This window comes from Azolla caroliniana, unplaced genomic scaffold, assembly GCF_043228905.1.
Source record: "Azolla caroliniana isolate FFs.n. ecotype wild unplaced genomic scaffold, voAzoCaro1.0.p SCAF_18, whole genome shotgun sequence".
Lineage (NCBI taxonomy): Eukaryota > Viridiplantae > Streptophyta > Polypodiopsida > Salviniales > Salviniaceae > Azolla > Azolla caroliniana.
In genome coordinates this window covers 1201449-1222021 of record NW_028230453.1, presented here as the reverse complement: position 1 = coordinate 1222021, position 20573 = coordinate 1201449, and the positions used below count along the sequence as shown (strand labels likewise).

The 20573-nt window shown below is 43.4% G+C and overlaps 1 protein-coding gene across 1 annotated transcript; it reads left to right on the top strand.

The window, feature by feature from the left end:
- The first annotated feature begins 10525 nt into the window (after positions 1-10525).
- Positions 10526-17921, top strand: LOC147851980 (ABC transporter C family member 8-like). The gene is made up of 11 exons (XM_087333847.1): positions 10526-12160; positions 12477-12797; positions 12895-12981; positions 13139-13750; positions 13887-14051; positions 14139-14427; positions 14826-15040; positions 15208-15513; positions 15599-15662; positions 16277-16516; positions 17261-17921. Exons 1-11 carry the CDS (start codon positions 10724-10726, stop codon positions 17377-17379), a joined length of 3855 nt encoding a protein of 1284 aa, XP_087189973.1. The 5' UTR covers positions 10526-10723; the 3' UTR covers positions 17380-17921.
- The last annotated feature ends 2652 nt before the right edge of the window (positions 17922-20573 follow it).

The following is a 20573-nucleotide window of genomic DNA, read 5'->3' as shown; positions in this document are numbered from 1 at the left end:
TTCTTCTGAATCCGATTGGTCTCTTCCTTCGTCCACGCCGCGTTCGGTGTCATTGTCTTTAGGAACCCACTGATCTGGAGCCACTCCCCGTCGTACTTGCTCTCGTCGTTAAGCACCGGAGTGCTCCCCTTTCTTGTTGTTACGTAAGCCACCTCGAAGAAGTCCACGCCGACTTCCTCGTCCTCCGAAACCATGCTGTCCTCGTCATCAAACCTCGCTCTCGAAAGCATGTCAGCCATGGCATTGCCTTTTCCGGAAATGTGTCGTATTTCTGGATTCAGGGACTTGATGTATGCTATCCACTTGAGCATTGCCAAGTCCGGCGTCGCGCATCCGGAAACCATGTGGAGAATCGGCAGGCAGTCCGTCTCGATTATCACCTGTGTGCTGATCAGGTAATCTTTATCGGCCTTGACCGCCGAAACGATACCTTAGAGTTCGCGTTTAACCTGGGCGTATCCTCGTTGTCGCTCACTGAGGACTTTCGCACCGAACCGGATGGGGAACCTCGCGCCATCGTCATCTTCTTGGTTGATCACCCATCCAATCCCGGTGGGACTCGTGTCTACGGTCACGTAAATCAGAGTGTCTTTGCTGTAGACAGCCTTTCGGAGTGTTGGTGCCGCGGCAAGTGCTTCTTTCATCTTTCGAACCGACTCCGTATGCTCGTCTCTCCACTTGAATTTACGCCCTTTCTTCAGCAACCCATAGAGCGGCTCCGCGACGTGGGCGTGATGTGGGATCTAGATATGGTAGAACGCACATGCTCCCAGGAATCTCCAAACCTCCGTAACCGAATTGCAGTCTTGCTTCATCGCGGAGATGGCCTCCACCTTGGACAGAGACGGTTTCCGACCATATGGCCCGCATAGGTGCCCGACGACCATGATCTCTGATTGCCCGAAGGCCGATTTTTCACCGGAGAAGGTGAGCCTCGTTCCTTCTAGTCTTTGCAGCACCTTTTCGCAGTCATCGACGTGTGTCGCCACGAATTTCCGACATCTGTCCGGTCCGATTGTCTCGTCCTTTTCCTCCACCGAGCATCCTTTGATCAGGATGTCGTCTAAGAATGGCATGGTGATGCCCAGGATACAATCCCTCAACACTTTGTTCATTGCGTTCACCATGTGGGCTACTGAGTTTGTCCCTCCTTGCAGGAGGGTACACATCCGCACTAGGCCGAGAGGAGTCCGCATCATCATAATGTCCCTGCTCTCCACGGCTAGTTGGAACTGATTGTACCCCTAGGCCTCTGTGAACTCTTCTATGGTCGGTCCGATTCCTGCATTCCGAATGGTCACCTTGTTGACTGGCTGCAAGTCTTGAATAAAGTGCAACGCGTCGTTCTTCTTTGGCATGATAAACCACCGATTCGAGTATGGGGCACTTGACGGTTTGAGGATGCCCATCTCCACCTTATGTTTCAGCAACTCCATCAGCCTTGGAATGTGAGCTCTGGGTACCGGAATCGGTTTGAGATTCCACGGCATATGCGGTACCATGAAGATCACCATTGGTTCCACAACCATCGGGTCTATGCACCCAATCTCCTCCGGTGAGAATGCGAAAGCCTTCCCGTGCCTCCCGAGCATTCTCCGAAACTGGTCCTCTTCCGCCGACAGTAGAAAGCCACCCCCACCGATCTTGAACTTCCGTACCATTATGTCGGTGAATGTGTGTCCTATGCTGGTCGGATCTTGTAAACTTGGGTCCGACGCGACCCCCTTTATCCGTAACTCGTTGCCCTCTGGCAAGGGTGCAACAACTGGCCTCACCTTCTGGTCCACAATCTTGTACTTCGTATCCACTCGAGCCGTCCGATCTTACTCGAGTCCATTACTGAAGTCGGCGATGACTTTGTATACACTCGATCCATCCGATTTGACTCGAGTCCATTACTGAAGTCGGCGATGACTTCGTATCCACTCGAGCCGTCCGATCCGACTCGAGACCTCATTAAGGCCTTCTCCGAACACCTCCCATAACTTCCCCAAGGTGTTGTCGAAAGAGACCGCCTCCACGGCTCCGTTGATTTCCTCTTCAGGGCCAAGGACTCCGCATGCCTGAAGTCGCTCCTCCACTCGCTTCTTTTCCCGGCCAACTACGTCGGTTATTGTACAACCTCCACTATCAGACAACCAAAATTTCCTACCTATGGTACATGTCTTTTTGCCTATAGTACATCTGTGGGGTTTTCCCGGGGTGTCCGGACTATCGCGGCCCCACGCCTTGATAGCCCTCTCTAAAAATCCCCTCAGTTTTCGCCACCGAGGGTCTCGTGGTTACGCTCATGGTTCGGTCGCATCGTCAGGAACTGGACTGAGTGACGCCCATCCTGGCTCTTGACTCGAGCATATGTGGAACCGTTGTCCAACACCTTGGTCTCCATCTATGCCGCCGTGATGTACGGTTCCCCGAGTATAATCGGATGTGAGGACGTGTCCTGCCGACATCGCCGATTTTCACTCGTACATTCGGGCAAGCTCCATGCAGCTCTTCCGTGGCGCGCGTTGCTGCCCGTATTTTCCACCCGTGCTTGGTGTTGATCAGCCACTTCCCCTTCTTGTAGAAGTCCATGGAAATCAAGTTGATTTCTGAACCGTGGTCCACCAACGCCACCACCGGCTCCTGAACATCACCGATCTTAACGGGGGTCTCCGTGGTTGCTCTGGCCCAATGTGGCCTTGAATAGTGGCTCTCTGCCAACTCGTCTTCTAGAGCCATGTCTTCTAGGTGCGTCGTTCGCACCTCCACCGGCTTCTCCGGCTCCGGCTTTGTCGAAAGCCTTTTCCGCTTCACCAAGTTCACGATGGAGTCGTGGAACTCCTTCTTGGTGATTCCTAGCACTTCCCTCAATGACAACTCCACTTTGTTGTCGAGGATACGTTCCTTGAGGACCTTTCGCAGGTTCATGGTCCTCTCGATCTTCGTGCTCAATCGGTACCTGGCCATCTTGGCTTTATCTGGTGCGTCGGTCGCACCGGCATCATTCTGCTTTTGCCCGAACCGGGTCTCATACTGTTGTGAGGGTCCGGCCCCTCCGGTCTTACCTGCACGCTTGTCCTCCACCAGAACCTCGTAGTTTTGGCAAGCGGCTTCAATGAAGTCCGTCTTCTCTTCGACTGGGTCACTCCACTCGGTTGCCTCCCGGACACATCTTTCCGCGCGGTCCGTTTCCTCTTTCCTCAGCCGTACGCTAGCGAGGCCTTCCAGCATCAACGGCCAGAATCCGGCTTCCTTCGTCCTCTGTACTTCATCACTTCCGACCCGGATTCTAGCCGACGCCGAGTAGTGGACGGTCTCCGCGTGGCGAGCCGCCGCTTCTTCCATCAGCCGTTTCATACCTCCTCGTCTGACATTCAGATCCAAGGCCCTTCGGGTCTCGCTAGCGTGCACTCGACTGTTCCATAGGTACACCACGTTCCCTCTTATCGCTTGGCGAAGTCCCCGCAGTCCTTTCGGGCATGGCCGACCGCGTCGCACCACAAGCATCGGTTCCCAACCGGAGGCGTTCGATCACGGACTTGTTCGCCGTCGTCCCTCCATGCTTGTGCAATCTGGAGGTCCCTCACCATCTGAGTCAGCTCCTCCAAAGCCGCTCCTCCGGACGAGCCTTTGACCATGCTGGTCGAAGTTGAGCCGGTCTCGAGCCAGTCTCGGGTCTCTTCCCTTCGCGCCGGTGGGGGTACCTCGACCGTCCTTGTCGCAATAGAACCCACCCTCGTCAAGCCTTTATCGACCCACTCACGCCGTTTGTCAAAATGGCCGCAAACTCTCTTTACCACGGCCCAGTCAGTTGTTAGGCCGTCATCGGTCTCCAACAGGAAGCCCACTTGCTCCCGGTCCCTTACGTCCACTGATTTAATGAACAATAGGACACGACTTGTGTCTAGTACGGTCCGTTCCAACGCCGAAATATGTACGAAGCGTTCTTCAAACTCCCGAAGGAGCACCGACGTGTTTCTCCCCTTTTCGGGGGTTTCCACCCATTCCATGAAGTCCCGTTTCGATAGCTGAAGCGCATCATCAAGCCCGTATTTTTCAAGGAGCCGACCTTCAAACTCTTCCCAGGTCTGACTCTCAGCCCGTACCTCAAGCACCTCCGCGTGGATGCTCGGCATCGCCGCCCAAGGGAATCCGGCCAGTTGCCTGTCCTCCGGGATGTCCCTCATCACCATTTCGGCTCAGTAAGCCTCCAAATAGCTTTTGGCGTCCTTCCCACCGAACCGGCTTACCGTGCCGACAACTGCTTCAATAGCCCTATCGAGGGCGCCTGTGCCTTCGCGCGCACTCACTATCCGATCCACAGCCGAAGCCATGGCTTCTACAAGATCCGACCCTCTCATCTTTCTATTCCTCTGCCGCCTGTTCACGTTGGGTTCACCAAATATGTCACGTTGTTACGCGCGTGCGTGGAGAATGAGGCGTGACCACGGGGGCCTTGGACCGAGAAATAACCGAATGAGAAGAGGGGAAGGAAACTACCGATGTATTTCACACGCACACAGACACATAGATTCGCAGGAGTTGCAACTAACTCTGAACAATGGAGACATAACGAACATATATGTATATTTAAATCAAGGAGTTACAACCGTCAAGCCAGCGAGTGATAGGCTCCGATGCCTGCACACACACGCGCGCACGCGTGCAAAGAACGCGAGATGGAGACTCTGCCGGAAGCACTCGGGCGTTCCGCGGAGTAGAGTCAGCCTCCCGAAAACCTGCACAGAACGACTATGGAGAAGACAAAGGAGAAGAGCTCGATTCCAGTCCAGTAGCACTTCGTCCTCCACAAAACGTGATCCCCCTTTTACAATACCTCTCCCTCTCTTTTATAGCCCAAGGAGGGAGGTCGTTACCACCCATTACATCATGTTTATTCCCTGTCCTTTCGGATAGGGATACACCTCGATTTTCCCCCTAAGGAATGCGTGCTACCTAGGATTTCACCTCAGCCGACTTGTACCTATCTACGTACTATACAACAAAACTTGTGCCCATGTGTAAGGGCTGGTTTACGCACGTTATACCCGGTTTCTGACTAGGGACGGTTTTCTCCACGACAACGTAGAAACGATGTTGGATCTGGGTGGAACTGATGGTGAGCATGCACATGACTTGCGTATGTGAGTGGTACAACCGTTGTTGGTCGCCGAAGAGGATTTTAATGGGCGGTGCGTGGCTCGTGTGAAGTTGTAATTGGGTGACTAAATCTACGCTGATGGAAGAGATGTTGTTGCCGGAGTCGAGGAGAACTTCTTAGGGCGTGTGTTGGAGGCTGGCGATTGTGGTACAAACGGGCGAAGTTGATGACGTGGAGGCGTGGACATGCGGGGTCGGCTCGATCGTGGTATAAACAGGAGAAGTTGATGACATGGAGGCGTGGACGTGCGGGGGTGGCTCGATCATGGGAGAAACGGGAGAAGTTGATGGCGTGGAGGCGTGGACGTGTACAAACGGGCGAAGTTGATGATGTGGAGGCGTGGACATGCGAGGTCGGCTCAATCGTGGTATAAACGGGAGAAGTTGATGACGTGGAGGCGTGGACGTGCAGGGGTGGCTCGATCGTGGGAGAAACAGGAGAAGTTGATGGCGTGGAGGCATGGACGTGCGGGGGCGGCTCTCCCTGCGGCACCCTGCGCATTAGTTTTTCGGGAGCTCAAAGAGGGAGGCAGCGTCGGCTAATTGGACTTTCTGCTTCTGTTGGTGATTTTGCCATTTTCGGTAGTGACGCCAAATGTGGCCATAGTTGTTGCAGTAGAAACATTTGGGGTTGTTGAGAGATCAAGCTCAACTTAGTTTAGTTAGTTAATCAACACATGTAACTTAGTAGTTACCTAGATAGAATCTAGTTAGTGTGTTGATCATAAAGCCTTAAATAGGATTTTGTACTCGAGTGGGATACATTGTAGATCCACCACTCCATGCTCATTGAATATAGGACATACACGTTGTACCTATATTCTCCTACCACATGTGCACCCTTGCACATGAAACCTATATATACCTCATTGAAGGTATTTTTGTATTTGATGATAGTTGATGATATTTACCTTTTAATATACTTTATCATCCCCCATCTTGTTTTTGTGTTCATAAGTGTACTTCTCTCTCTCTTCCTCTCACACATACATACACACACATATCACTTAATCTTCCGCTACATAATCGCTTAACTTAATCACATAATTAGGTAATAATTAATCCTTAATTAATTACCTAATCTTTAACATGGCATCAGAGCATGTGGTTTAGCATATCCACTAAGCCCACCCGACACTCCGTGATTGTGTGTTCAAAACGCCGATGACAAATTTCGGTCATCTGCTACCGTAGTGCCGCTACGTAGCACAAGTACGTGATCAAAGAAAGAAGAGCCAACAAGGAAGACACAAAACAACACACAAATGGGTAGCTCGCTCCCTAGCGAAAAGCTAGACCGGAGCAATTATTCATCTTGGGAGTACAAGATGACCCAATACCTTGTCGGCCAAGGGTATTGGAGCTACATCAACGGCGCACTCGAGAACAAGCCCGACAACACAAACGCCAACTACCCAACGTGGGAGCAAGGAGCGAGTCGGGTAATGTATTTCTTGGCAACATGTGTCCACGACCATATGCTTAGCCACATTCAAGACGCCTAAAGAGGCGTGGGAGAACTTAAAGAAAATGTTCGCTGTCAACACGACCGGCCGCTAATTAATTACCTAATCCTTAACAGGGGCGTCCTTGGCTGTCTCGTTCGGGCAATGCACGCTTGGCGCGTAATTGCGCGTTTTGGACGTCGATGTCCATGGGAGTGGCACTGGCATAGTGTTTGTATGATCGTGACTGAGATTACTTGGTGTGTGCATGTCGTGCGCGTTTGCAGCTTCGATGCGTTGGGCGGTGAGGATGGCTTCGTGTAGTGTCGTTGGGCCTTGATCGCGTACACGACGACGGAGGTCATGTCGTATACGCGGCCAAAAGGAAAACAATTTCATGTCTTCCGACATGTTGGCGTCAACCCGACGTAGGATCTACACAAACCGAACCACGAACTGGGTGATGGGTTCACGTGGTTGTTGGGCAAGTGACTCGAGCTGTTGTAGGGCCGTTTGGCGAGAGTCTTGATGAGCAAAATTCCGAATCATGGCTGCCTGTAACAGATCCCAGTCGTTGCGTGTCTCTTCGGGTTGTTGGACGAGCCATGTTGTTGCGATATTCTCAAGGAGTGTCTTCATTTCCATTGCCTTCTGGGGGTGTGGCCACTGGTGGTAACTAGCCACCATTTCGAAATGATCCAGCCAAGAGAGGATGTCTTCCGATGGTAGGCCGGAGAATGGTTTTTGGCGAACTCGAGGGTCCTGGAGATTCTGTTGTCGCTTGGATCGTGCTGAAAGAAATGACAACATGGCTTGGTTAGTATGGTTAACTTGTAAAATAATGTTGGATAGGGCTTGAACTAGTTGGTCGATTGGCGATGTGGGTTGATGTTCTTGAATTTGTTGTTGTAGGAATTCCGGATTCATTGAGTTTGCGTTGCCGCCGTTGTTGCCGTGTTGCATCAGGGCGTGTGCTGTTGGGGTTGCTTTGCCCGTCTTCTCCATCAAGATGTGAAATGCTCAAGATGTGAAATGCTCTCAAGAATAGCCTCCTTTTCCATTACGTTCCAAGTTACATTTTATAGACTACTCTTAGCGTGGAGGGTGTTCCCCAGCTCCAATTAGCTCATCTAATTATGAGGGCTTGGTAGAGGCCTAAATTGGGTGTGGTCCATGTGACTGCCACAATATCTGCACATCGAAAGAAATAGTTGGATGTACAATTCTACATTTACATAATTTCACATGCTAAAAACATCAATAGTAGTAAATGCACAACAAGTTTTTATTGGAAACTACCTTTGCACAACCTTCACAAATGACAAATGAATTGCTTCTCTCCATGAACATTCATATGTTTCCGTAGAGAACCATGTTTTGTGAAGGCCCAAATGGATAAAGCTTAGTTGGTAAAGTTGTCTTTCTTCAACAAGACTAGGAGGAGGTTATGCATTCACCCTTAGAGTCCATAGTGGTTGGTATCTAGTAATTAAGAAAAAGATGTATTATGCATAATGCAATAAAGAGGTGTGAAAGTTGAGCATTGAACCTTGTGCGTTCAACCCCTACATTTCACTATCATCTAGGAAGTAATTGAGAGGTGTGAAAGTTGAGCCTTGAAGTAGAAACTAGGATCAATGGTCTAATAACTTGCCAATAGGGGAAGGTAATTACAAACGATAAAAGATTGATTGATTTTTTAATGTCCATGATAGACTCGTTGCAGTATATTGAACTTGCTCCAAAAACCAAAAGTACCACCTTTGTACTCCCTTTAACTTTTGTATATTTGCTCTAACTCCATCCCTATCATCATGTACAAATTGTGTACATGCCAATCATGATAAAATCCCCCATATTGTGGTTTCACGTCAATCAATGTGAATTGTTTGAACACCCATTCCATTGATGTCAAATAAGAATGCAACATAAACGTGCCAAAAATGCAAACCCAAATCTAATGAGCAATTAGACATTGTATGAAACGACGAGAATTATTTTCTGTTTGAAAAATGCAAAAGAATTAATTGCATGTTGCTAATGCACGTCTCTTCGTCTCTTTAGAGTTTATCCCAATGTAAAATCATCATGGCTAGAACTATTGTAATGTTTTCAGCTTAATCATTTCGTCATGTATGCAAAATTTCTATGAATGAAGAATAAAATTTTATTGGAAAAAATAAAAAAATCCGTAATCAATACTCTCCAAATGAAGCCCTTTGTTCGAAGTGGCAATTTAGAATGCCAATTATTGTAAAATTCAATTGAAGACAAACGTGGCACCTTGAGGAGGGGTAAGGCACACCATACCAACAAAGAGGGAAAGTATGTTTTCGGAGATGTAGGTCTATCCAAAGGGCCACTATGTTCCACTTTTTTGAATTTTCATTTTATTTGATAAAACATTTATTTTCACATAATACATGTAAAAGTTGGTGACGACTCTTCATGTTTTAAACTTTACTAATTCATGGAATTTAGAGTGCACATAATGACTCTGAGAGAGCAATTTATACAAGTAGAGAGAGAGAGAGAGAGAGAGAGAGAGAGAGAGAGAGAAGTCACGAAATCTCAACCAGGAAGAGAGAGAACTTTGCAAGGTCACATATCATCATACTCGCCATTTGAATTGGTGTGTAGGGTGGCATTGAGTTTGGTGTCGTAGTATTCTTTAGATCCCAAGATAGAAGGGTTCTATACTTTGTAGTAAGTTAGTCATGATGGTGTTTTTTGTTTCGTAATGAAAGCCATTATTTACAAAAAGAGAGAGAGAGAGAAAGAGAGAGAGAGAGAGAGAGAAGCAAAGAGTAGAACTTCTATATTTAATGAATGTGGCTTAATCCCTTTGTCCATTATAATGGGTATGCTTTTTTACAAACCTCTTGTCGCATTCCCGTTCATTAACCACTGTTCATTAACCATTATGAGCAGGAGTGATTGTGATTGTGATTGAGATTGAGATTGAGAAGACAAAGGGAAGGGGGGTGGGGGGTGGTTGGTCAATAGTATGGAAAAAGGAGAACCAACAAATTCTTTATCCACATGATGGAGGATCGATTGCCCATCATGTGATCCATCCATCTAAGCATGTATGTATCCCATCCATCCCATGTAAATTCTTTATCCACGTGATGAAGGATTGCCCATCATGTGTTCCATGCATGCATGCATGCATGCATCCATCCCATCCATGCAATGCAATGAAATTCCGAATGTTTTCATTGTATCCATCCATTCATGTATGCATCCATCCCATCCAGTTATACATGTATCCATCCCATCCAGGTATCCACGTATCCATCCATGCATATGTAATCAAAACATTCTTATGTTTTTTTTATATTTATTACACTTTTTACCTTAACTTTCATGCCTTAAAAGAAAATTTACCTTATAATAAAATAATGAATACCAAAGTATGGTATTTGCCCTACTTTGAGGGTGATAACCATACTTCAATGATAGAAACATTCGCGAATGCGAATGCTCGTATGGTGCGTATGGTTCATACTATGCATATATGCATCCATCCATCCAATGAAACTCTGAAATTTTCACTGTACCCATCCATACATGCAATGCAATGCATCCAACCATCCATTCATCCTGTGAAATCCTTTGCTTCCAATAAATGCAAATGAAATGAAATGAAATGCAAATGAAATGAAATGAAATGATGAGATTAAGACATCTGCATGCAATCCTTGCTTCTTCTTCTTCTTCTTCTTCTTCTTCACCATCTCTTCTTCTTCTTCCTGCTTCTGCTTCAGTGTACTGAGGAAACAGCAGAATCACCTTTAAAACCGCCATTCAAGTCAAAGCTATGGCAATCAATCACTACCTACCGAGCTTCCTATAAGAAGAAGAAGATGATGATGATGATGATGAAGAAGATGGAACCCCTCCTCTCCTTTCTGCAATGCAACCAGTACCACTCACACACACCCCAACACTTTTTATCTCATTTGCAGCTTCTCCTCCATAGCCATCCATCGTCATTAATCTTTCCACCATCAGAAACAGAGCCAGTATAGCTCTGGAACCGACAAAGCTTAACCACCACAGCCATAGCCATAGCCATAGCCGTTCCTCTCTGCACGACAGACACAGAGTAAGATCCGGCAAGAAAACCAATGGCACCGCCCTCAACGTCACAGATAAAAGAACCCCTACTTCAGCGGCACAATTCTAGCGCTACCCCTGATTACTTCACTAATTGTAGCTGGTTCAGCTTCCTCTTTTTCTATTTCCCATTTCCTGTTCTAAAGTTGGGGAACAGCAAAGTCCTTGATCTCCAGGACCTCCCTCCTGCCCCATCTTCTTGCAAGTCAGAGGTTCTTGTTGAACTGTTTCTTCAAGCCTGGGAAGAGCAGAGCAATGGAGAACGCTCTATTGTGAAGGCTCTTTGGAAATGCCTATGGAAAGACATACTTAAAACAGGGTTCTTTGCTATTCTTAAAGGTGTGGGCGTCCTCTCAGGCCCCATTTTCCTCTATTTCTTTGTAGATTATGCTTCTGGAAATGAGCTATTCAAGAATGAAGGTCCAATCCTTGTGGTCTCCTTAGCTTTCTTGAAATTAATTGAGAATTTAGGCCAGAGGCATTGGTATTTTGGAGTTAGGGTTTTGGGAGGGAAAATACAATCCATTATCATGGGGGCGGTGTATCAAAAGGAGCTAAAACTATCTAGCAAAGGTAGGAGAAACCATGGAGTTGGTGAGATAGTGAACTATATATCTGTAGATGTGCATAGATTGTTGGAGTTTGCTTGGCGTTTTCATTGGTCTTGGGTAGTCATAGTGATATTCATTGGTGCCATGTCAATCTCATTCTCTGTGGTGGGCATGTCCACTCTCCCAGCTGCTATCCTTGTGGTGGTCATTATGGGGGCTGTCTCTCCCCTCATTAAATCAATGCAAATCGCCCAACTGAAGTTTATGTCTACCCAAGACGAGAGATTAAGGACCACCACTGAGGTCCTGCAAGGCATGAAAATCATCAAATTGCAAGCTTGGGAGGAAAAATTCGATGCCTTCATCCAGCTTAAAAGACATTCCGAGTATGATTACCTTGCCGATACACAACATAAGAGGAACTATACCACTAACATCTATTGGCTTATGCCTACAGTTCTCACATGTGCGGTGTTGATCTCAAGCCTTTTGCTGGGGAAAACTCTCACATCCACAATAGTGTTCACGATTTTAGCGACTTTTCGGATCATTCAAGATCCTGTGAGAATGGCACCAGAAGTGTTGGCCACTTTCATACAAGCTCAAATCTCATTTGATCGTCTCCAGAAGTTCTTGCAAGAGGACGAACTGCCTGTTGATGAATCTCTTATCACCGACTCTACAAATGGGGCTTATTCAACACTGGATTTATATAGAATCCGAGTGGATAATGCTACTCTCAGCTGGGATCCTGAAGGCCTTGTTAAGCCTTCTCTTGAGGATCTTAACCTGGTGGTAAAGCAGGGGGAAAAGGTTGCTGTCTGTGGAGCTGTAGGTGCGGGCAAGACATCGCTCCTACTTGCACTTCTCGGCGAGATTCCCAAGTTATCTGGTTCGGTAAGTGAGATTTCTCTTGTAAGTATTGTGAGCATATGCATAACCCCAGTCTATAGGCTAGGCGGATGAGGTCGATCCATCTCTTCAATTCAAGCATTGGCTGTCTGGGTAGACATAGACCTAGGTTTGCATATAGCATAGTCTGGCCTTAATTTGGCTCCGCAAGTGCATATTTAGTGCTAAGTTATGGTTATGTACGCTCATGATGACTCCTTTGGATAACCATGACCGACGAGAATATGTCACTGTTATGGTTTCAGCATGTGTACATGATGTGTGTCAAGTATGTGCTCATATTTTGAGACCAATGTCACAGGTACAAATGTCTGGTCGCGTTGCCTATGTATCTCAGACTGCATGGATTCAAACATTGACGGTTCAAGACAACATCTTGTTCGGGAAACCGTATGATAAGGCTCGTTATAAGAGAGTAATGAAAGCATGCGCGCTCGAGGAAGATGTAAAGAACTTCAGTCATGGGGATCTAACTGAAATTGGAGAGAGGGGGGTCAATCTGAGTGGCGGGCAGAAGCAGCGAATTCAGCTCGCAAGAGCTGTTTACAATGATGCTGATATTTACTTGCTTGATGATCCCTTCAGTGCTGTTGATGCACAAACAGCATCAATCTTGTTCCATGTAAAAACTCTCTTCTGGGAACATTTGGGGTTAGAGTTTGTGATTTGTTCCCCTATATATTGCTTTTAGTGAAGATCCATTTTGCTTCATGTGACAGGATTGTGTGATGGGAGCGCTTAGAGACAAAACAGTAGTGCTAGTCACACATCAAGTTGAGTTTTTGCCCTCTGTGGATACCATTTTGGTGAGTAACTATCACCCTTCTAATCTGCTCTAAATTCCATTTTTGCCAATCTTAGCAATGCAAACGTTACAGTAACTTTGTATGTCAAAATAATGCAGGGGTAAAAATAGTTGTTTTGTACATTTTCTGATCCTGTAGCCAAATTTTGTGCATAAAGGTGATGCATGAGGGGAAGATAAAGCAGGCCGGAACCTACAACGATTTGTTTTCAGCTGGTGATGTTTTTCGGGAGCTTGTCTCGGCACATGAAGAGGCGCTGCAAACCGTAATGACCGAAAACAAAGACCACGAGGACAAAACTCGCGGAAACGAAGATCAATTCAAGAAGATACAAAAGAGGTTAAGTCGAGAGGAATCGTTAACTGAGATTGTGCAGCCAACACAATCCACACAACTAGTGCAGAATGAATCTGTGGAGACGGGAAATGAAGGGTTGGCACCATACCTTAACTATGTTCGAATTTCGAAAGGGTATGGTTTTGTGGTCATCATGCTTTTATCACAAGTTCTATTCTCTGGGGCTCAGGTTTATAGCAATCTATGGTTAGCACAAGGAGTCTCGAACTCGAGTATTTCGTCAGAGGTTGTTGTGGGTGTATACTCAGGGATCTCTGCCATTTGTGTGCTTGCTTTCGTGCTACGTAGCGAGATGATTGTGCAGCTTGGCTTGCGAGCATCCAAATTGTTCTTCCAAAAATTGATGTCATGCATCATGAAAGCTCCCATGTCCTTCTTCGATGCCACTCCATCAGGGAGAATCCTCAACCGGGTACATGATCTCTACTATCTGCGAATAGATTAAGTGACTACATAAAGATTGTTCTAGTGAATGCTTAAACAACTCTAGCTCATCCAGATTGAGGTCAATGAACACTACATAAACTGTTCGTAATGTATTGATACAGGCAGCGGTGGATATGAGTGTGATCGACCTCGACATACCCTTTGCAAATTCAGCACTTTTGGGCACTGCGTTTGATGTTTTATGCATCATTGTTGTCACATGCATTGTCACATGGCAAATCATACTGATACTACTACCATTGATTGTTATAACTCATTTTCTCCAGGTAAGGCCATAAAAATTAGTTTACTCCTGTCCCTTCTTCCTTTTTTTCCCAATGACAAGATTTGTGTTAATTTGTTGGTTTTTGCAGAGATATTATGGAATGGCTGCCCGAGAGCTAAACAGGATTAACTCTGTAACAAAAGCGCCTATCATCAATAACTCTGCTGAGACAATTTCAGGGAGTGCAACCATAAGGGCGTTCAAGCAGACAGAGAGGTTTCGGAAGCGCAATTTAGAGCTCATCGATCGAGATGTGAGTGCATACATCTACAAATTTGCAGCTCTAGAATGGATGGTTCTCCGAATCGAGCTGGGCTGTACATGTGTCCTCATTGCGGCATCATCTCTGGTCCTATTCCAAAGGAGCATCTCAGGAGGTAATTTCTAATAACCATGAATCACCTCTATGAACACGATGCTTCCGGTGCACTCATCTACGTGGTGCTATGGTTTTCAACTCTTGGGTTGTGGAAAATGAATTCTGAGGAGTCAATATTCTTGAATGTAATGTTTCTGATACCTCTCTTCAAACTAGAATTTTATGGCAATGATGTTTTAACATGGGTTCCTTAGTTTGGGCATTTGAGCGAGGTGTGGAAAATTAATGCTATTGTTTTCAACCCTTGTATTCATGAAGTCAGGTGAAATATTTAGCGTTATGATCTTGAATTGAAAATCTGATTGCTCAAAAATGCAAGGATATTGTGTTCCTCTTGGATCATGGAAAATGGAATGCCTTTTTCGAGAAACCTTAATTGCCTTTTGAATTGTGCAGGGCTTGCAGGATTAGCAGTCACCTACGCCCTTGCATTGGGCAGCTCGTTAGCCGTGTTCTCGATCTGGCGATGCTTTCTGGCAATTTATGTTTTATCGGTGGAAAGAATTAAACAATATTTAGATCTTCCAAGGGAGGCTCCGGCAGTGATCGAATCCAACAGGCCTCCACCTGAATGGCCGTCCAATGGAGAAGTTTGCCTTGATCATCTAGAAGTAGGTGTTTGCTATTTGTATGCTCAAATTAACTGACCCAAAGTATCCGGTTAATGCTTCTAGAGTATGATGAAGAACTCTGTAGAAGTCACATTACATTATTTTAGAATTGAAACGAGTAAGGTCTTCTCCATTTGGTACTTAAAACTGATATTGACTGGTTGTAGATTCGGTATCGACCAAACTCTCCTTTGGTGCTCAAAGGCATAACGTGCACTTTCCGCGGAGGTCAGAAAGTAGGAGTGGTGGGTCGGACAGGGAGCGGGAAGACAACACTCATCAGTGCGCTTTTCCGACTCGTGGAGCCTTGTAATGGCAGGATTCTCATTGATGGCATCGACATTTGTTCGATCGGCCTGCATGATCTTAGATTTAAACTAGGGATCATACCTCAAGAGCCAGTCTTGTTCCAAGGGACGGTGAGAACCAACCTAGACCCACTGAACCAATACTCAGACATCAACATTTGGGAGGTGAATTCTTCACACTTGTGTGTTCATGAATCTAATTATGTGTTTCCACCCAAAAAACTAAAAGACAGAGATCTATATGATTCAGGCATTGAAGAGGTCCCAGCTAGCAGATATTATAGAAAAGCTGCCCCTTGGCCTCGAGTCTCCAGGTATATATAATATATATTCACTTCTTGCCTGAATCCATACACCTATTTTGAATCACTTCCATGTGTTGAGAAAGAAAGAAAGATATATTAACGTCTTTCTTCTAAGACCAAAATTGGTCCATGAGACAATTGGTTTACAACAAAAATGGGGTATTTACCCATTCATTGAAAGTAAAATAAATAAATAGAACTTAAGCTAAGGAGTTCTAGTAAAAAACATGTTCTATAAGGAAATGGCTTTATACTAGGCCTAGTTCCATTTCCATCCAAGTCTCTCGAAAAGATAGACATTGGTTTTGCACATTTAATCTCTCAGTTTTTCACTTTGAGAAGAATCTGACATCAAACTTTATGATTTTTCATTACCGGAAATCACAGCTAAAAAAATTAATCTATCAGAATTGGCTAAAATGGTTATCTAATTCTAATTCATATGTGAAAAGTTTGTGCCGAAAAAGAAATAGCTCTGAGAAATTCACCTCTCTACCCACTGAAAAGATATAATCAGCATATGTACCCTCTTTTCTAATAGAACTCACTTGCGTTGTTTTTCTTCTGTTTTTATAGCATCTGGTTTTGTTTTGGCTATGGGTTTTCTTGTTCGTTTCCTGCAGTGAGCGATCAAGGAGAGAACTGGAGTGCTGGGCAAAGGCAGTTGTTCTGTTTGGGGAGGGTGCTATTGAAGCAGAGCAAAGTGTTGGTCTTGGATGAGGCCACTGCTTCCATTGACTCTGCAACTGATGCATTGCTCCAAGGTGTCATCAGAGAAGAGTTTGGTACATGCAGTGTCATCACTGTGGCCCATCGCATCCCCACTGTCATTGATAGCGACATGGTGCTCGCTCTCCGAGATGGTATGCATACATACATACATACATACATTCACATACATACATACATCCATGCATGCATGCAGCATACATACATACATACATACATACATACATACATACATTTACACATAACATGCATATACATATACACACATTATTCATATGGTGTGTATGTATGTATGCACATACATACATACATACACACACATACATTATTCATATGATGTAGATACATACATATACATACAGACACATACATTTGGTATACATACATACACATTATGAATACATGCATACATTATTCATATGGTGTACATACATACATATACATACAGACACATACATTTGGTATACATACATACATACACACATAAATACATATACACATAGACACCTACATTTGGTATACATACATACATACACACATAAATACATATACACATAGACACCTACATTTGGTATACATACATACATACACACATAAATACATATACACATAGACACCTACATTTGGTATACATACATACATACATACATACATACATACATACATACATACATACATGCATACATACATACATGAATGTATGATGTACACATGTGAGCATGCATGTATCAACACATGCTCATATATGATGTACGTACGCTTACATGCCATGCATACATACATTGTACATTCATAACCCCATCCTAGGCCTCTGGGCTCATTTTGATCCATTATGGACATGTTGATAATTGTTCTTTCCCTTTCCTTACTCTGCTTAGGGGTTGCTATGGAGTTTGATTCTCCGAAGAAATTAATTGAGCAAAAAACATCATTATTCGCACTCTTGGTTGCCGAGTATTGGGCTCAATCTGGTCGGAACAGTGCTAACAAGCAATAGTGATCTCTTTGTCACATTTTCTCTTGAACAACAGAATTGGTGAAGTGTTGTTATTCATTTTGAATAATGGAATAAATCTAGAGAAAAATCTCTTTTGTCTATGGCAAACATTCATAGAAGAAGAAATCGCCATTGACTTCATTTCAAAGATGTCATGACATGATGTTATCGCTTTACAATGAAGTTTAAGATGTGTAAAAATTGCCTCATTTTTTGCTCAACAAAGTGCCATTCTTGCGGCCAAAGGCAATGTGTTTCAAGTACGTGAAACATCGTGTGATGTTTCCAAGCCACATCTTACCATCTTCATTTCAAAGATGCCATTTATCACTAAGGAAAATGTTATACAACTTTACAATGAAGTTTAAGATGTGTAAAAACTGCCTCACTTTTTGTTCAACGAAGTGCAATTCTTGTGGTAAAAAAGCAATGTGTTTCAAGTACGGGAAACATCGTGTGATGTTTCCAAGCCACGTCTTACCACATTACTAGAATGTATGTGTGTATATTGAATAATATAATGATAACATAGTTTTAGTCAAGACTATGAAAGGTAATAGACATGTTTGATAATGAATATTGAAGAGTAGCCTTGAGTTTACACACGTGTAAATATCAAATGATTGTGATAGGCATTTCGAGACAAAAGTTCTAAATATCTAGAATCCAACACTCATTTAAACCTCACTTTCACACATCATACATAATTTGGCATAAAATATGAAAAAATTGAGTTGCATAGAATGAATTGTTTAAACTTTTATTATTTTCGAGATTTTGATTTTTAACTTGAGATGTATAGGTTACAAATTAAAAAACATAAGCTTTATGACAATCCTTCTGTTGTGTAGAGTCGGGTAAATTAAATCATCATTTGCCCTTTACATGCTAAACCATTGTTTGTTCTCACAAAAGTGCACCTATCCTAGAAGATTGCCTACTTTGTTGAGCTTTGAATAGGAATTTTAGTATCATATGTTTCTAGCTAAAGATAACCAAGCAATGTTAAGAATCCGTGTATGAAAGACAAACACTCTGACAATAAAGATTGAATGAATGCTCATTTGAATAGCTCATGTCAAGTCTCTAATACATATATCTGAGAGCTAAAACAACATAGAGAGAATATACTTCAAAATGTTGACAATAACGTTTCTAATATTCACCAACATGTAACAAATGAAGTTTTTCAGGGACGGGGATACGACGAATGTGGACACACTTGCACCACTTGGCCTCTTCCTTGATGAAGCAGAAAACCAAAGAAGAACCAAACGCCCTCGGATTCCGGGTTTCAAAGCAACTCGATGTGGTGTAGAAGCAATTAAGAAAATAAGGGAACGTGAGCTACGCCGCCTGGAAGCTATGGTTGGGGTACCTTCTACATCGGGACCATGGGTCACACCCACACCAAAACCCTTCGACCTCCCACTTCTTTTCGAGAGGCTTGGATGGAAATGAAACTAGGCCTAGTACAAAGTCATTTCCTTTATCGAATATGTTACACCATAACACGTTTTGTACAAATACTAGAACTCTTTTAACTTAAGTTCTATTTATTTATTTATTTATATTTCGATGATTGGATAGACACCCTATTTTATTGTACACCAATTGTCTCATGGGCCAATTTTTTTGGCCTTCGAAGACGTTAGTATATCTTTCTTTCTTTCTATACCTATCTTACTTCCCATCAATATGTTTCTATCTATACAATCAAAATAGACTTTGTTATGTTGTTGACTTTTCTAATATATTATTGCACATAGTTTTTGATGAAATTAAAGGAAAGGGAATATCTTTTGGTCTATTCTATATGTACATGATTTCCATGGTAAAAGTTATTTGCTATTTTAGTATGTATAATAGCCTTTTGGAGGAGCCCAAACTTTTGCATGAAAATGTTGATATGCGGTAGGCATAATGCTACATGGTACAACATGACAAGTGTCCCATGAATATACCTTTGACATTGCGAATCTATGAGATTTAAAACTTATCAAAATATGAGACACTTGGTCTCAAATCCTTTTTATGGTCCCAACACTAAATCACACCAAACATCACGACTCGAATGGCTACCATTAAACCTCTTTTTGGTTCATGCCCATATGAACACATATATATTGATGTGGACCCTATCGGTACAACATGTGATATGGATTTCTTTGGTTACTTTTGATTCCTTTATAAATTGGAAAAATGTACATGTTACTCTTTTAAAATACGTGGAGGATGTATCACATCATACATAAGGAGAATGTGGGCATGTAACTAATATTGATGGACCACCTTTATATGTACTATATTCAATGCATTTGAGATATCAAAGAGTTCCATTAGTTAACGATACATATTTGGGACGGAAAGCTAGCAACTTCATGATCATAACGTGAGGGGTGAAAAAAAGAAGCACTTTTAATAATTCTTTGAATGGGCTAGCAAAATATCATTTAACTGCTTTTTTCGCTTTGTTTGTAAGCATGTGCTCTACGAAAACATTTTTGTGAAGAAGAGTGAAAATAAACTCGTAGCTTGGATTTTTAATATGTACGGTGTACCTCAAACAAGTGGACATTTTTGTCATTATTCAAAGAACAATAACATGTTATGCTTATTCTCTTTCACCTAGGAATACATTGTTTTCAATCATGTAATGGTGGTTATTGATTTAAATTTCATTCTATTCATAGCATAGCATACTTGTTTAAACATTGGACATTGATGTTATCCATTTTTTATTAGATTGTAGGACTAACCTAAGTTCTATTATTTATGTAAAAGTTTGCAGTATCCTATGAAACTCGCTATTTATTTAGGAACTTAATTCTATTCTCTTGTATGGTGATTCTACAGAAACTATTATTATTGGAAACATATTAACGTTCTTCCTTCACTGACCATGATGTGCTACGAAAGGTTAGTTTTTATGTGGTACTAACAAACAACATCTTTTTCAAAAACAATTTTTGTGGCTAGTTTTAGTGTGGGCAACCCTTCTTAATCTTATGAAGGCTAAAGTGTGTCTTCATAACTTTTGAAAACAAAAAACTAAGGGCATATTGGTGTTTCCCAATAACAATAAGAACAATTATTTAGTGGACTTTGACTCTATGAAAATTGGAAGTTGGTGAAGAGAATTGAAAGTATCCTGGTTGAATCCACAAATGAAGGTTTTGTCTTGTTGTCACTTC

What these genes read in the sequence shown, in the direction of transcription:
- LOC147851980 (XM_087333847.1), top strand. Translation starts at nt 10,724, where the DNA reads ATGGCACCGCCCTCAACGTCACAGATAAAAGAACCCCTACTTCAGCGG. An exon ending in CAGACATCAACATTTGGGAG is followed by an intron (nt 15,514 to 15,598) that starts GTGAATTCTTCA and finishes TATATGATTCAG; the next exon opens with GCATTGAAGAGGTCCCAGCT. An exon ending in CCTTGGCCTCGAGTCTCCAG is followed by an intron (nt 15,663 to 16,276) that starts GTATATATAATA and finishes CGTTTCCTGCAG; the next exon opens with TGAGCGATCAAGGAGAGAAC.